This window comes from Convolutriloba macropyga, chromosome 11, assembly GCF_964194025.1.
Source record: "Convolutriloba macropyga chromosome 11, txConMacr16.3, whole genome shotgun sequence".
NCBI classification, from domain to species: Eukaryota; Metazoa; Xenacoelomorpha; order Acoela; family Convolutidae; genus Convolutriloba; species Convolutriloba macropyga.
The window spans coordinates 19,441,243-19,457,889 of NC_134478.1; the positions used below are offsets into that span (position 1 = coordinate 19,441,243).

The 16,647-nt window shown below is 34.3% G+C and overlaps 1 protein-coding gene across 1 annotated transcript; it reads left to right on the forward strand.

The window, feature by feature from the left end:
- The first annotated feature begins 1,423 nt into the window (after window positions 1–1,423).
- On the forward strand, window positions 1,424–10,777 carry LOC142349261 (uncharacterized). Its single transcript, XM_075400704.1, has 2 exons — window positions 1,424–1,835; window positions 9,509–10,777. Exons 1-2 carry the CDS (start codon window positions 1,598–1,600, stop codon window positions 9,859–9,861), a joined length of 591 nt encoding a protein of 196 aa, XP_075256819.1. The 5' UTR covers window positions 1,424–1,597; the 3' UTR covers window positions 9,862–10,777.
- The last annotated feature ends 5,870 nt before the right edge of the window (window positions 10,778–16,647 follow it).

Consider the following 16,647-nt stretch of genomic DNA (forward strand, 5'->3'; position numbering starts at 1 on the left):
AACAACTAATGTTCTGTAACCGACAACAAATTGTTGATTGTTGAACAATCACACCAATTTGGTTTGCAAAACTGCAACGTTCTTCAAAATTGGTGGTTTGCCTTTTGTTTTCAGACCCATTAACTGAAATTCGCGAATCCTTATTGAGCCCTTTCATAAGTCATGAAAAAACCTTTTTGTGGGTCTTTTTTGACCAGGTCAAATCTATTGTCAAGTCATGGGTCGAGCAAAGATTTTATCAAGAGTCTGCATTTTTGCTTCAAAAATTTTACGTGCTTACTATTGCTCACTATTGCTTATAATGTAGTCAGCATGTATGCTCCTTCATCTTTTGCGATTCTGAAGAATCATCAATCTGTCAAAAGTATGAATTTTTTTTAAAAAAGATAATACATAACTTTGGAAGGGAAAACGACAAAATAATGCCACATTTCCATCACGGCTAATAAAATCAATAGAAGGAATGTCATTCGATTCAAACTACTTAGTTTCATTAAATCAAGTGATGTGGCAATATAGTCCAGCTGCGATAACTGCTTAATCTCATCTATTGTAAAGTAATACTATTGTAAAGTCTATTGTAAAGTCTTTTGGCAGTAATACGACTGTGTTTTAAGTTGGACTGCACTTTTGCAATGTTGTCTAGTTGTGCTCTGTTGCTGCTTCAGTATGTGCAGCAGCAAACAAATATATAAATTTGTTTTTTTTTTCAACGTTGCAAAAAATCAGACTTATGAAAATACTTTTACTCGACCCATGAGAAGACTTTAGCATATTTTTGGTCTATCTTGTTTGGACCCCGGTGTCCACTTCCCAAGTCCATTTTGCCCACCAATTCTGGTTGATGACGTCATCTCAGGCGGACATGAAGATTGACTCAAGTTAATATCTGAGAACAATTACTTCATTCAAAGATATGGAAATTTACTGGGGGCTTACATATTCGCAGCGCTCTGCCTATATGTATACCTCTTAAAATCCAAAATAACAACATCAATTTTTTATGCATAAAAAGGGGTTCATGAGTTATTCATATGTTTTCAAGAAATGTTAAGTTCCTTGAATGCATACCGAATGATGTTCGAAATAAATAACGAGCAACATGAAGAATATGTCAAAGGGTCGTTTTAATTACCCTTAATTATTTAATTACACTTTAATAACGATTAACTACGTTATGATCAGCTGCAGTTACCATTCTTCAGGAGTAAGACAAAATTAATGGTAACGGAAGGTTGTTCTTAAATCTTTATACTATGATACATCGACAAAATCATGCATGATAATTTTCGAGGTCGGCTGTGGAGAGCCTTTTATGGTTCTGCAGTCTTGCATAATTTTCCATGACGTCACTGTTATTAATATAACCATCGTAGCAATGCCGACATTATGAGACTGTTTGGTACTATAATAGTTGTTATGTCAATCTTAATTGAGCTCCTGATTTTCAATGACATCACCTAATTTTATCGCAAAACTAGCGAAACCATATCAGCAGACTATGTCGCAAACTAAAGTAACTAGGACTTAATTTGCACATCCGATACAGATCACTTCTGCTAACTTCATTTTGACAGATAACACTGATTGTTTCAAAATGACCCAACAAAAATTCTCGAGCTATAAACTGTCGACTGGGCAAGCTTTCCGCTTCTTAAACGATAAGCTTGGAATTTCGAAAGCAGAAGAGTTGTTCCGCAATGACAGACACGCTTTGCTAGACGAGATCATTTTCAGCTGGCATCGAGAGATCCCATTCCAGACTCTATCCCAGTTGGCCAAAGATGACCCAAAGGAGTCGCCAACAGCTGAGGAAGCAGTCCATGATATTTTAGGTACCTATGTTTACTCATTTTAGGAAAACCTTTCAACAAAATGTAGAATAAGTGTGAACAAAACAAACATATTATCGTTTGACGACCCGGGTCACCACTTTTGAGTAGTCATACAAGGATCATATATGGTATCATACAAATCATAACGTATTTCCTAGTACGATCCTTGTATGACTACTAGGAAATCTTACATGACTACTAGGAAATCATATATGAACCTTGTATGACTACAAAGAAATCATATTTGATCCTAGCATGAATCATACATCTGTTTTTTCATAAATTTTAAAACCTTTTATGCCTTTTAAAAATTTCATTCGCCAAGGACTCACTTATGTGATTCCCCGGCATCACTTTGTGATCCACCAAAAGACCCAAACGTACAATCAAGATTCAACAGTATATATAATGTTTTTTGTTCATCATATTTTCTGATACGGAGTGACATCACAGATGCTTTTTAATTATTTGGCTAATTTGTGAGTTTGGCAATTTCGGCAATTTTAATGTAAAAAATTAGACGGAAAACGGTGGAAAAGATCTCAGATTTTTGTTATTGAATTACCTAAAATTATCTTGCACAATCTGATTTTGTAAAAAATATTTTCACATAAAAAAAAGAAATGAAAGAATAGAAAATAAACACTGTATTTTGAGAATCAAGAGTATAGAACCTGTAACTGATATGACAAAAGGAGTGGTAAAAGCACAATGTCAGACAAAAAATATAAATTCAACAAACTTCGAGAAGGTTGGATCTTGTTTTTCCATTCAAATGTAAAAGAAAAAACTTTTTTTAAGTGTCCACAATTTTTGGACGTTTGGATTCTATTGTCCTTTGGCAACATATAAGCCTATTTAGTACTTTCAATGATGAAAACTGAGACATCTAGGTAAAAAGTCTTGGCCTTAATCGAAAGGAAGATGCATTGGCGTTCGCTGTCACCGACAGAGCTTAAAACTTGAAACTGATTTACGCATTTTAAAATCTTCTTTTTGGCGAGCTTGCAAAAATGTACAACAATATCTTACTACTTTTACAAATGTGTAACAATAGGTTTTCGGTCCGCTGATATAACTGCTAGAAAACGTGACCAATTAACATTTTTTCCAAACTTTTTAATATGTCTGATTGATTGACTTTTAGTGAAGATGATATGAAAGAGTACACAGGTGTAGACATGAAAGAGTGCACGTGAACTACAGAGCAGAATGTTGCAATTTGGGTAAAGTCAAAAATCTCCTAATGCTTGAATTTCCAAAATTTGTAGTGAAAATGCTATTGTTTTATGTATCAATTTTTAGAGTTTACCTAAATCACTTCCTATCAATAAAAACCGTCAAAATGTAAAACTAAATCATGGATTGGAATCGAATTAATTTCGTTTATTACAATTCAAAGTATTTGGGTTTTATGTGTGTGATATCGTTTTTTATGATCTGTTCGCGCTTTATTCGGCCTGTTCACGTCAGCGAGAAGCCAAACTAGAAGGTTAACTTCTTTCATTTCTGTTGGAGTATTTAAGTGAGCGAAAAAGCCAGCAGATTAGAAGCTTGGTTTTTTTTCCAATTACCTTTCAAGTCGAGTGAGAAGTTAAGGTTTTTGAATGCTGATTTTTCCCGTGCGGCTATTTGACTGCTGTTTTCACCGTTTAACAGCTTGAGTAAAATGATACGGGTTTTTTATATTGGAACCTATTTGCAATTCATTGAACACATCGACGGGCAGCTTATGCTTTTTTTAATTTCACACTATTTGTCAGAAAATTTTCTCGAAAATTTGATTTGTGTCCCCTTTTTAATAATTTTATTGATCTTTAAGCACCTAGTATCATTAATGAGAGTATCTTTGGTTGCTAGTGAGGTAGAAATGAATCTAATTATATGTTTATGGCTAGTGGTTTCTAAGACCTTGATACTAATTGTTCTAGTTTTAGTGAGCTTATTGGCTCCAACTTCTGACAAACGTTTCCTCTTTCTTTACTTTTTCTGTCGTTGATTCCCACAAGGTTGTGGTATTAAGTACCTATTCTTACGAAAAATAGAATCAGTATTTTCAAAAATTGTTATTATTTTAGGTATTTTTAAAAAACTAAGCCTTAGAAAAAATATTCTAATTGTTTTTGAAGTTTTTGTTTTTTTTTGCGCATATAGGGTGAAGGGCTTTGTTCACTGTATTAGATTGATGTTATGGTAAACATATTAACTGTCAAGTCTTTAGTTAAATCAATTTTTTGGATTGTTATTCTGGACTTGTCCTGTATGTTTTTTCGGTCCTGTCATTTATATTTATCTCAAAAGCATAAATGAGAATTGTTGAAATTAATCATTAGTCTAATTTGCAAAAAAGTATTGACAATTTTTATAAGTGTTTGATCAAAAATTTTCCATATATGGGGCTTGCTCATCTAATGGCGTGTTGGCAAGCGCAGTAGTAACAGTATTGTACATGGTGTTGTAGTAAACCAGTTGTTCTGTAAATTTGAAAATTGGTTTTAGAAATTGTATGTTGATTTTTGTATACGTGCATTAAAAAGTGAGCAACGATGTTTCGAAAAAAAGCAGAGCTGCAAAAAAGCAATGTTGAAATTGAACGGAACCAGCTTCTGAAATCATTGCGGAAATCGAGAAAATTTCTCAAATATTTAACGTTTTTCCTCATTATTTCCTATTCAGAACAAAAAATTTTTTCGATTGTGTCTTGAGTTACTGTTTTGTTCCATCTTAAGCGTGGATCGTTGCCAATTATTTTAAACTGAAGAAAATATTGGCATCAGTAGCTCCATAGTTTATCACGACGTGGTTAGGACAGTGAATGAGAAGGAGAGATTATGGGGTTACCTTTCACCCTAGTTCCCGGGTTGAGAAAAAATCGACAAAAATATGTAAGATAAGCGATGAAAGTTAGTTTTTTTCACCGCAAATTTCGTACATAACTTTTGCGGTGAAATGCGGTGAATGCGGTGAAAATATGTAAGTTCACCGCTAGAATAAGCGATGATCTTTCAAACATTCACCACAATTCACCGCTAAAATATGTAATTTCACCGCTATATTAAGCGGAGAAATTACATGTTTTAGCGGTGAATTGTTGTGAATTTTTGTAAGATCACCGCTAACTCTAGCGGTGAACTTACATAATTTCACCGCATTCGCCGCAGTTCACAGCAAAATTATGTATGAAATTTGAAGTTAAAAAACTAACTTTTCACCGCTTATCTTACATATTTTTTCGATTTTTTTCTCGACCCGGGAAGGGAAAGATTTAATCTCAATTCCATATATTCAGTATGCAGTAAATGTCAAAATAAACCAAGAATCATAGATTCATGGTTAGCTGTTTCAGTTCAGAGATTATCATATATTAAACACTTTTCGTCCCAGCGGTGAGTTTATGTAAGTTCACCACTAAGTTAAGCGCTGAGTTTATGTATTTCACCACATTCACTGCTGTTCTCACAAAATGTTAACACTTTTCGTCTAAGCGACGAGTTTATGTAAGTCCACCGCTAAGTTTAGCGGTGAATTTATCTAATTTCACCGCATTCACTGCTGTTCTCACAAAATTTTAACACTTTTCGTCTAAGCGTTGAATTTATGTAAGTTTACCACTAAGTTAAGCGGTGAATTTATGTGATTTCACCGCATTCACCGCTGTTCTCACAAAATGTTAACACTTTTCGTCTAAGCGGTGAGTTTATGTAAGTTGACCGCTAAGTTAAGCGGTGAATTTATCTAATTTCACCGCATTCACTGCTGTTCTCACAAATTTTTAACACTTTTCGTCCCAGCGGTGAGTTTTTGTAAGTTCACCACTAAGTTAAGCGCTGAGTTTATGTATTTCACCACATTCACTGCTGTTCTCACAAAATGTTAACACTTTTCGTCTAAGCGGTGAGTTTATGTAAGTTCACCGCTAAGTTAAGCGGTGAATTTATCTAATTTCACCGCATTCACTGCTGTTCTCACAAAATTTTAACACCTTTCGTCTAAGCGGTGAGTTTATGTAAGTTCACCGCTAATTTAAGCGGTGAATTTATCTAATTTCACCGCATTCACTGCTGTTCTCACAAAATTTTAACACTTTTCGTCTAAGCGTTGAATTTATGTAAGTTTACCACTAAGTTAAGCGGTGAATTTATGTGATTTCACCGCATTCACCGCTGTTCTCACAAAATGTTAACACTTTTCGTCTAAGCGGTGAGTTTATGTAAGTTGACCGCTAAGTTAAGCGGTGAATTTATCTAATTTCACCGCATTCACTGCTTTTCTCACAAAATTTTAACACTTTTCGTCCCAGCGGTGAGTTTTTGTAAGTTCACCACTAAGTTAAGCGCTGAGTTTATGTATTTCACCACATTCACTGCTGTTCTCACAAAATGTTAACACTTTTCGTCTAAGCGGTGAGTTTATGTAAGTCCACCGCTAAGTTTAGCGGTGAATTTATCTAATTTCACCGCATTCACTGCTGTTCTCACAAAATTTTAACACTTTTCGTCTAAGCGTTGAATTTATGTAAGTTTACCACTAAGTTAAGCGGTGAATTTATGTGATTTCACCGCATTCACCGCTGTTCTCACAAAATGTTAACACTTTTCGTCTAAGCGGTGAGTTTATGTAAGTTGACCGCTAAGTTAAGCGGTGAATTTATCTAATTTCACCGCATTCACTGCTGTTCTCACAAATTTTTAACACTTTTCGTCCCAGCGGTGAGTTTTTGTAAGTTCACCACTAAGTTAAGCGCTGAGTTTATGTATTTCACCACATTCACTGCTGTTCTCACAAAATGTTAACACTTTTCGTCTAAGCGGTGAGTTTATGTAAGTTCACCGCTAAGTTAAGCGGTGAATTTATCTAATTTCACCGCATTCACTGCTGTTCTCACAAAATTTTAACACCTTTCGTCTAAGCGGTGAGTTTATGTAAGTTCACCGCTAATTTAAGCGGTGAATTTATCTAATTTCACCGCATTCACTGCTGTTCTCACAAAATTTTAACACTTTTCGTCTAAGCGTTGAATTTATGTAAGTTTACCACTAAGTTAAGCGGTGAATTTATGTGATTTCACCGCATTCACCGCTGTTCTCACAAAATGTTAACACTTTTCGTCTAAGCGGTGAGTTTATGTAAGTTGACCGCTAAGTTAAGCGGTGAATTTATCTAATTTCACCGCATTCACTGCTTTTCTCACAAAATTTTAACACTTTTCGTCCCAGCGGTGAGTTTTTGTAAGTTCACCACTAAGTTAAGCGCTGAGTTTATGTATTTCACCACATTCACTGCTGTTCTCACAAAATGTTAACACTTTTCGTCTAAGCGGTGAGTTTATGTAAGTCCACCGCTAAGTTTAGCGGTGAATTTATCTAATTTCACCGCATTCACTGCTGTTCTCACAAAATTTTAACACTTTTCGTCTAAGCGTTGAATTTATGTAAGTTTACCACTAAGTTAAGCGGTGAATTTATGTGATTTCACCGCATTCACCGCTGTTCTCACAAAATGTTAACACTTTTCGTCTAAGCGGTGAGTTTATGTAAGTTGACCGCTAAGTTAAGCGGTGAATTTATCTAATTTCACCGCATTCACTGCTGTTCTCACAAATTTTTAACACTTTTCGTCCCAGCGGTGAGTTTTTGTAAGTTCACCACTAAGTTAAGCGCTGAGTTTATGTATTTCACCACATTCACTGCTGTTCTCACAAAATGTTAACACTTTTCGTCTAAGCGGTGAGTTTATGTAAGTTCACCGCTAAGTTAAGCGGTGAATTTATCTAATTTCACCGCATTCACTGCTGCTCTCACAAAATTTTAACACTTTTCGTCCCAGCGGTGAGTTTTTGTAGTTCACCACTAATTTAAGCGGTGAACTTATGTGATTTCACCGCTTCACCGCTTATCTTACATATTTTGGACACTTTTTTCAAAGCAGTGAATTTATGTAATTTCACCGCTAAATTCAGCGGTGAAATTATAAAATTTTCACCGCTACCAGGCTATTAATGTATTTTTCACCACAAACAACCGCCTGATTTATGTAGTTTCACCGCATTTACCGCAGTTCACAGCAAAATTATGTATGAAATTTGAAGTTAAAAAACTAACTTTTCACCGCTTATCTTACATATTTTTTCGATTTTTTTCTCGACCCGGGAAGGGAAAGATTTAATCTCAATTCCATATATTCAGTATGTAGTAAATGTCAAAATAAACCAAGAATCATAGATTCATGGTTAGCTGTTTCAGTTCAGAGATTATCATATATTAAACACTTTTCGTCCCAGCGGTGAGTTTATGTAAGTTCACCACTAAGTTAAGCGCTGAGTTTATGTATTTCACCATATTCACTGCTGTTCTCACAAAATGTTAACACTTTTCGTCTAAGCGGTGAGTTTATGTAAGTCCACCGCTAAGTTTAGCGGTGAATTTATCTAATTTCACCGCATTCACTGCTGTTCTCACAAAATTTTAACACTTTTCGTCTAAGCGTTGAATTTATGTAAGTTTACCACTAAGTTAAGCGGTGAATTTATGTGATTTCACCGCATTCACCGCTGTTCTCACAAAATGTTAACACTTTTCGTCTAAGCGGTGAGTTTATGTAAGTTGACCGCTAAGTTAAGCGGTGAATTTATCTAATTTCACCGCATTCACTGCTGTTCTCACAAATTTTTAACACTTTTCGTCCCAGCGGTGAGTTTTTGTAAGTTCACCACTAAGTTAAGCGCTGAGTTTATGTATTTCACCACATTCACTGCTGTTCTCACAAAATGTTAACACTTTTCGTCTAAGCGGTGAGTTTATGTAAGTTCACCGCTAAGTTAAGAGGTGAATTTATCTAATTTCACCGCATTCACTGCTGCTCTCACAAAATTTTAACACTTTTCGTCCCAGCGGTGAGTTTTTGTAAGTTCACCACTAATTTAAGCGGTGAACTTATGTGATTTCACCGCTTCACCGCTTATCTTACATATTTTGGACACTTTTTTCAAAGCAGTGAATTTATGTAATTTCACCGCTAAATTCAGCGGTGAAATTATAAAATTTTCACCGCTACCAGGCTATTAATGTATTTTTCACCACAAACAACCGCCTGATTTATGTAGTTTCACCGCATTCACCGCTTATCTTACAAAATTTTTCGCATTCACCGCTTATTTTACATAATTTTGCGTTGAATCCTTTGACACCTCGACCCGGGTTGGTACCCATATGGGTTCTATTCTCATTTCACTAACTTTTTCAAAAGGTTTGTTTGCTGCTTATTTAATTGAAAATTGCAAATTAATATAAATACCACACTTGTCGATAAAATTGGGTTAATAGCTATCAGTATTGTTACATTTGTTGAAGCTGTCAATCAGAGCAACTCAAAACTTGTTTTTTTAATGAACGAATAATTGCTGTTCCCTTTTTCTTTTTTGAACCGTGTTGCGATCAAAAATATCATAGATCTCACTTTTTTTACTGCGTTACTAAACTTAGTATCATAATTGTTTTTTTTTGTTTACTATTTTGCCACATGTAAATAGCTATATGATTCATTAATTGCTGTTTCCCTATTTTTTGTTGCAATTTTGGTTGCTGTCCACCAATGATTTTTTTGGTTGCCATCAAGCTCAATTGAATCTGGGAAAACTAAAAACTTGCAATCATTGTAAACAGTTCCAACTTTAGAGGGAATCGGTGGACTTTGTGGATCGCATGCAATTGGAGCCTACCACATCTTAGCTGCTATTGGCTATGACTGTTATCCAATCATAGGAGAAGTACGCCGCCTTGGGTTGTGCCACGCAATGGTAATCATCAAAGACCTAAATGACCCTGGCGATCTTCATCTATTCGAAGTCGGCACTGGGCATCCTACCTTCAAAGCTATTCCACTGCAGTTGTCTGGATGCTTAGTTGATATTACAGGCCCTGTACTGGAATCTTTTTTGACGTACAAATTTGTCAGAGACGGGTACATTTTCAGAAGAACTCATTTGAAGACGACAATTACTTCTGGAACAAATAATGACGTAACTTAGCAGGCAACCCAGTCGGACGAAGATGTCTGGGATCATTTCTATGCATTCGAACTAGACCCAGTTTCTGTTGAAGTTTGTCGCCATCATTTGAATCGCAACAGTTACTTGAACCCGGAAAGTCGTTTCAACAGACAATTGCTTGCTTGCAAGTACAAGAATGGAAAGTACTTAGGGGTCAAGGGGTTAAAGGAAGGCCACGAGCATGTTGACGAGGAGAATAATACTCGGTTGAAATTTACTCAATTTGAGGATAGAGAAGCCTTCAAACAATTCTGCTGCGATAATTTCCCAGAAATTCCTATTGCTGTTGTATCGAGGGCTCTGAATTACTGGGATAGTCTTCCTGATGATGAACGACTATAACTGAAAAATATAGGCTGTACTCTATGAGTTTACTTCAAAAATGAAAAGACCGATTTTTTGATCCTCTAAAAACCTTGTCCCCCCTTCCCCGAGCCCTGTGAAGAAACTAGTGGGCCATTGAAAATAAGCAATATATTTGTGTAAGATAATCAGAAATATGAATATCAAATTTCGCTTATTTTCCGACGGGGGTGGGATTGTCCCCATATTTATGTAAGCGGGTGATAAATAGAAAACAGCCCTTTAATCTTGGTCTGCAATGTTTGTAAATCTACTCGAATCGATTTTAACATAATTTTATAATACTATAATATTGTAAGTGCTCGAATTCTCCTAACTTAGCTCATCTTCATAATATTTTTGCCCGTCGGTTGCTTAGAAATTTTGAGAGAGAAAGTATTGTAAATTAGGGGCAATAAACTCCGATTAAAAACTTTTGGAACAATCTATTTTATTTTCAAAAAATCAATTCTGATCTGACATTATCTGCAATGTAGTAGTTAGTTATCAATAAATTCATAATTATATCACAGAAGACATTTGTATAATTTATTATGAAATTTAGCTTGAGCTAATAATTGATTTGGTAAATTAAATGTACGAAAACTAAAGTCGGCTTTTGTGAGGAAATTAGATATCAGTGCAATTTCATGCAATAAAAGAACAAGGAGGCTCGTTAATGTGCGATTACATATAAGTTTACAACCCCGCTTATCCGCTATTTCGGCATAATTGTCTACCAAATGAGGAACAAATAGAAAAACCCTAAAATTCAAGTATTTTTTTTAAAAAAAAACTGGTGCATGAACGAAAAAATAGCCTTCAAAGCAAATAACTCATTGAGTAAAAGAATGCAATAAATTGATGAGATAAGCCAATATTAAGAAAACCTGTCCAGACGAACATCAAAATCAAACAACCACAACAAACATTAATTACATCAAAAATTTATGTTCGTTTTCAATTTTAATAACAATGTCAAATAGCGTCAGATAGAACTGAAACTAAACAAAAAAACTTGTAATTCGCAAGAAAAGATATGGACCATTCCATATCAAGGCTTGGTAACAGTTAGACAACAAAAAACAAAAACAGTTAATTTCAAATTATTTCGCTTTATTTCAAATTATTTCAAATTTCGCTTATATTTTTCAAAAACAATTAATTTCAAAGTAACGAAAACCAATAGAAATCAACTAAAATTTACAATAGCTTTTCGTTTACCAATGCTTCTATAGAAGGGCATTAAGACCTGTCGGTATTCATTTTTTTATGCGGATAAAAACGAACAACAAATAGACATCAAACAAAAAATCAATTAAAACTGGCCAGAAAACGGTTTCGAAGCCGTAAAACCATATATTGGCTCTTAAAATATCTTTGATTGCACCTTCCTTGAACACCAATAATGTAGTACGCGACATCTCATTAATGAGACCAGGCAAAAAGTAGACAAAAAAGAAAAAAGTCAAAATTAGTTGGTCCCTTTTTTTCCAAAAAAAAGATTTATTTCCGAAGTCATGAAAGCCATTGAATACAAAATTACAAAAAGGAATCATTAAATAGGTTCATTTATTCGTCTAAGGGAATCCCTTGAGACCTGCAGTTATCCAGAATATGTCCTACATCTACAAAAAAACGTCAAATATGACAAAAGAACAAAAATGAATTTATTTTTATTTGTGAAAATCCAAAGTCGAAGCCAGTAAAGTCATTATGAATTCTTTAAAAACATAAGATTTTGTAACACCAATTACTTTTGACACCTTCCCTTGATGCCAATAACGTCATCTTTGGCCTGTAATTAACGATACTAAGTAATAAATAGGCAATAAAAGGAACAAAATCTTGAGGTTAAAAAGTGTTTTTCTTTAATTTGGAAAACAATTGTTATCAAAGTCATGAAAGCCATCAGCTATCTACTAACATCAGAACATCTGCTCATCTATTGTTTCATGAGAAGCCCACAAAAACTGTCATTACACATGAATTTTCATACGACTTAAAAGACAAATTATAAACGACAGGTAAAGACTTAAAAAAATTCAGTTAAATTCTTCGAGAATTTAGTGTCGAAGCCGTTAAGACTATAATATATGTCTTTCAAGAGTTTTATATGTTCAATAGTGCTTCGTTTTGAACTCCAGAAAAGTAAAGATGTGAACTGTCAAAAATGTGATATTGAGACAAAAGGAGAACCAAAAAAACGTGAAAAATGGGCTAATACCTAAAAATAAAAAAATGTGAAATCTGATAGAGTGAAAACCAGAAAACCATACTTTCAGGCGTATAACCACTATAGAGATTAAATTTTACATCAGTAGAAAGATGAAGCATTCTTTTTTTGCTGACACTAAGCTACAAATTGACCAAATTAAGGGGAAAAATAGAGTCAAACTTCAAAAGGCCATTATTTATTTAAAAATGAATTAATTTTAATAGTCAAAGCACCCATAGGCTTTCTAGTAAAAAAACTAGATGCATTAATTTGGAGCTGCATTGGAAGACAATTGGACCTCTAAACTCTGAGTGTCGATTTGAAATGTTCTCTTCTTTAATTAATATCAAAAAGATCGATTAATTTTATTTGAATAAGACCGACTGATTATAATCCGAAGTATTTTTGGATTGTAGCAGGCCAAGATATGTCCAAAACTAGCCCTGTTGACGCTGTTCGTTCATTAGGAACACTTATTTTTTCGAATGTTATAGATATAAATAATTTGTCAGTTAAAAATATCGAATTTGTCAGTTAAACATTCGAAACATTTTTTCGAATGTCATAGATATAAATAATTTGTCAGGTAAAAATGTCCGTTTTTGATAATCAACGACTAAAAATAGTAAAAAGGGCAAAATTTTAATTACAGAGCACTCTGAAGGTAAATTGAAGGATAAAAAGCCCCTTTTGAGTCTACAAAGACTGTGTTAGGGGTGTTTGGGTGTGCACGTCCGGTAAACGTAATCAAAGTTGACTAAAGAAGCTTAATCATGCTGTTTTTGATGACAAAAGTCTGAATTTTGAAATAATTAGCCCAAATTTTTAACAAAAAATTTAAATAAAAATAGTCGACAATAATTTTTTTGTCTTTAAAAAGATGAACAACACTTTTTTAAAATAAAATTTAATAAATTTTAGCAAAATTGACAAAATTTTAGTCAAAAATTCAGGAAAATGTGAATAAAAAAGACGGATTTCACTCTTATTTTCTCAGGAGTTTAAACCTTGATAACTCCCTGTAAAAAATTAAAATCAAAAAAATCTTTTTAATTCCATGTTCTAGAATGGACGAGCTTTCTAATGATACCAGTCTCAACTCTCTACGATGAATATATCGATCGGCCAAAATTGTCTGAACAAAAAAACCATTTGAGTATATAGTCCCCCCCCCCCCCCCTGAAGAGGGGTCGGAACAACAAACATAGAAAGGAAAAATAATTTGAATGTTTCAAAACCCAGTATTACATAATAAATTATTAAATTGCAGCGGTTTTTACCCCAATCTCACCGATAATTGAGCTTTAATCTATACACTGGCAGTTGTAAGTAAGAGAATAGCAAATTGGATACAATTCACATAAAAAGGTGAAAGTGTAATAGTTTTTATGAGCCATTCTTGCAAATTCACCCTGACTTTCGTTCACTAAATTTTCCAAACTGAACGAAAAAAAAAAGAAAAAAAAACATTGTTAATGCCTTTGAGTATGAACTATAAAATACAGAACATAGTTTAAAGGCAATGTAGTGTAACGACCCGGACCAGACTGTCATAGCAATTCAGTGCTGAACCATAAAAAATCCAGTCTGGATTTTTGCTCTGGGCATGATTCTGTTCATGTCACATTTTAAAATTTATAGTCTGAATTAAAATCTTTTTGATGAGTCATCAACTTCATTTCGTCTGTTCAGACTGCATAAATTTTCTGATATTCATCTGGGCATAGCTAATTACCGTATGCCTACAAACTGGGCATGACTAATTACCGAATGAACTAAAGCTGAGCAGCGCGCTTCGATTTGTTTACACAGCAATTATCTTTTGCACTCTTTCTCTCTCTCTCTCTCGCTCCTCTCATAAAATGCGGGAAATACTCGTAGGGCGAAACATGAATTATAAAACGCATTAAATGAATAAATACATGCGTGAATTCCCTTTAATAACTGTTTAAAGTTCCACAGAATTAGTCCAAGTTCTTTCAAATTCAGTTTAAAATGAATCTCCATTCCCAGCTTCTCCAAACGTTCCCGTACCCCCTTGATGTAATAAATGTTGTCAGCGGTGAGTTCACGTACTGGTCCGGCGGGGTTACGATGAAGCGCGATGAACACGGTCCTTTGTCAAAGTGGCCGGATGAACACGAACTTCCTCCCTCTCGTATGTTGAACACCAGGCGAATGTGGCAATAAACTTCGAAGGCCAAATGTATTATACATCTGAAATAGATATTGAAGGGGCAGTATCATTAGTTCGAAGAAAGAACTCGTATTTAAGGACGAAAAGCGCTAAAATATTCAAGCCAAAACCCAAAATTAGCTGCCGCGGGGGACCAGGGTTAAATGTATATGTCGGATCAGACGAAAAATTGGTGAATCTTTTCCGTTTGTGCCCCCCCCCCCCCCCAGCTTAGTGGGTGCATATTATTTGCACACCTCCCCCCCCAGCTTAGTGGGTGCATATTTGCACCCACCCAGACGTACGTGCCACATTTTTATGATAAACATTTTAAAAGGATTTTTTATAAAGTACTGGGGGGGGGCACAAACGGAAAAGATTGGCCAAGCATAAATGTATATATATATATATATATATATATATATATATATATAATGGATCAGACGAAAAATTGGTGGATCTTTTCCATTTATGCCCCCCCCCCCCCAGCTTAGTGGTTGCATATTTTTTGCACCCCCCAACGCACGTGCCATATTTTTTATAAGGATTTTTTTTATAATTTATTATAGTGTACTGGGGGGGGGCACACACGGAAAAGATCCAAAATAAAATTAAAAACGTAGCCGGCAAATTGCACATCCGCTTTTGATGCACATCTTGATTCAAACAAATAACAAAATGAATTACTAATGCCATGCTTCAATACAGCACTCACGAGATCTGCCAATATTAAGACTGCGGTAGAAAAAAAAACAAACAAAAAAAAGCAAAAACAAAAAACGTTTTTTACGGCAAAAACTCAGCATCTAAATTTAAAAGCATCTAGTAACAACCTCAAAGCACAATCAGATAAAATCTTAACTGCACAAATTTACGTATTCAATACTACCAAGCAGATGGGATTTGATTTTATTGAGACTAGATAACAATTCAAAAAAATAAGAAACAATGCGGTAAAACTCAAAAATAAAAATTTTTCAAACCAAATATTTTCAAACGTCTTAAAACCATCAGATTTTATCGAAAAAAATGTTTTCAATTTTAGTAAAAATTAAAAAAGAAACTAACAAGGCCTGCTTTTGGTTAGGCTAAGCCATGAAAATAGACTAAAGAAGAAAAATTCAAAACAGTACAAACACTTAGCTAAAACACAAAATATTGAAGCCCTTAGAGTCATTTGCTGTTATCTGAATATGTTTCTTTTTTATTTATTTTTTAATTAATTAAATTAAAAATGTATTGAAAGATTAAATAGAGTCACTTGGCCCTTATTTGAAAAACTTTCGGATCTGTTATTACACAAATAGGCCTAAAGAAGGGGAAAAGAAACACAAATATTGGCCACTCACAAAACTTTTATGGAAACGCATTTTGTCCAACGAATAGAACATAGTTTTTAACGTAATATCAAGTCCTCAGGAGAAAAATTCAAGAGGACAGTGTCGACGCCATTAAAATCAAGTTTTTTTCTGCAAAATTCATCTATTAACAATTAAACGCCTTCTCTAAGACAATGTGAACAGTCAATAAGATGATAATATGCTATGCTTTCAAAAGGAAACAAATATATGAAAGAATTCATGTATTAAAAAAATATATAAAAAGTCGTGGCATCGATGTCATAAAAACAATAATTAGAGGATAAGACCGCTAAGCAGATTAATTTTGATTGCAGTTAAAGGAACCGGATCCTGTCAATAGTGAGGATTACAGTTCACAGCAAAAAAAATAGGACGATACATGTTAAAAAAAATTTCGAAAAATTATCGAAAGAACCTATCGAACTTTTAGTTAACGAGTCTATGCGCTAAAACTACAAAATTTTATTAAAATCGACAGAAGAAAATCAAGCCAAATATTAAGTGCGTAAAAAAACTGTTCGCTTAGCTGGCAAAATTTTACAACTGCTTTTCTTGCTCGCTCTCTCTTAAAAATGCAGTATGATAAGACAATCTGTCTTCTCTCCACTTCAATTCGTTCAGCTGTTTCACCTTCCGTTTTCACGTTGACAAATGACTCAAATCTTCTT

Coding starts and splice junctions, on each gene's coding strand:
- LOC142349261 (XM_075400704.1), top strand. CDS start 1,598: ATGACCCAACAAAAATTCTCGAGCTATAAACTGTCGACTGGGCAAGCT. Junction 1,836..9,508: donor AGCAGTCCATGATATTTTAG/GTACCTATGTTT, acceptor TTCCAACTTTAG/AGGGAATCGGTGGACTTTGT.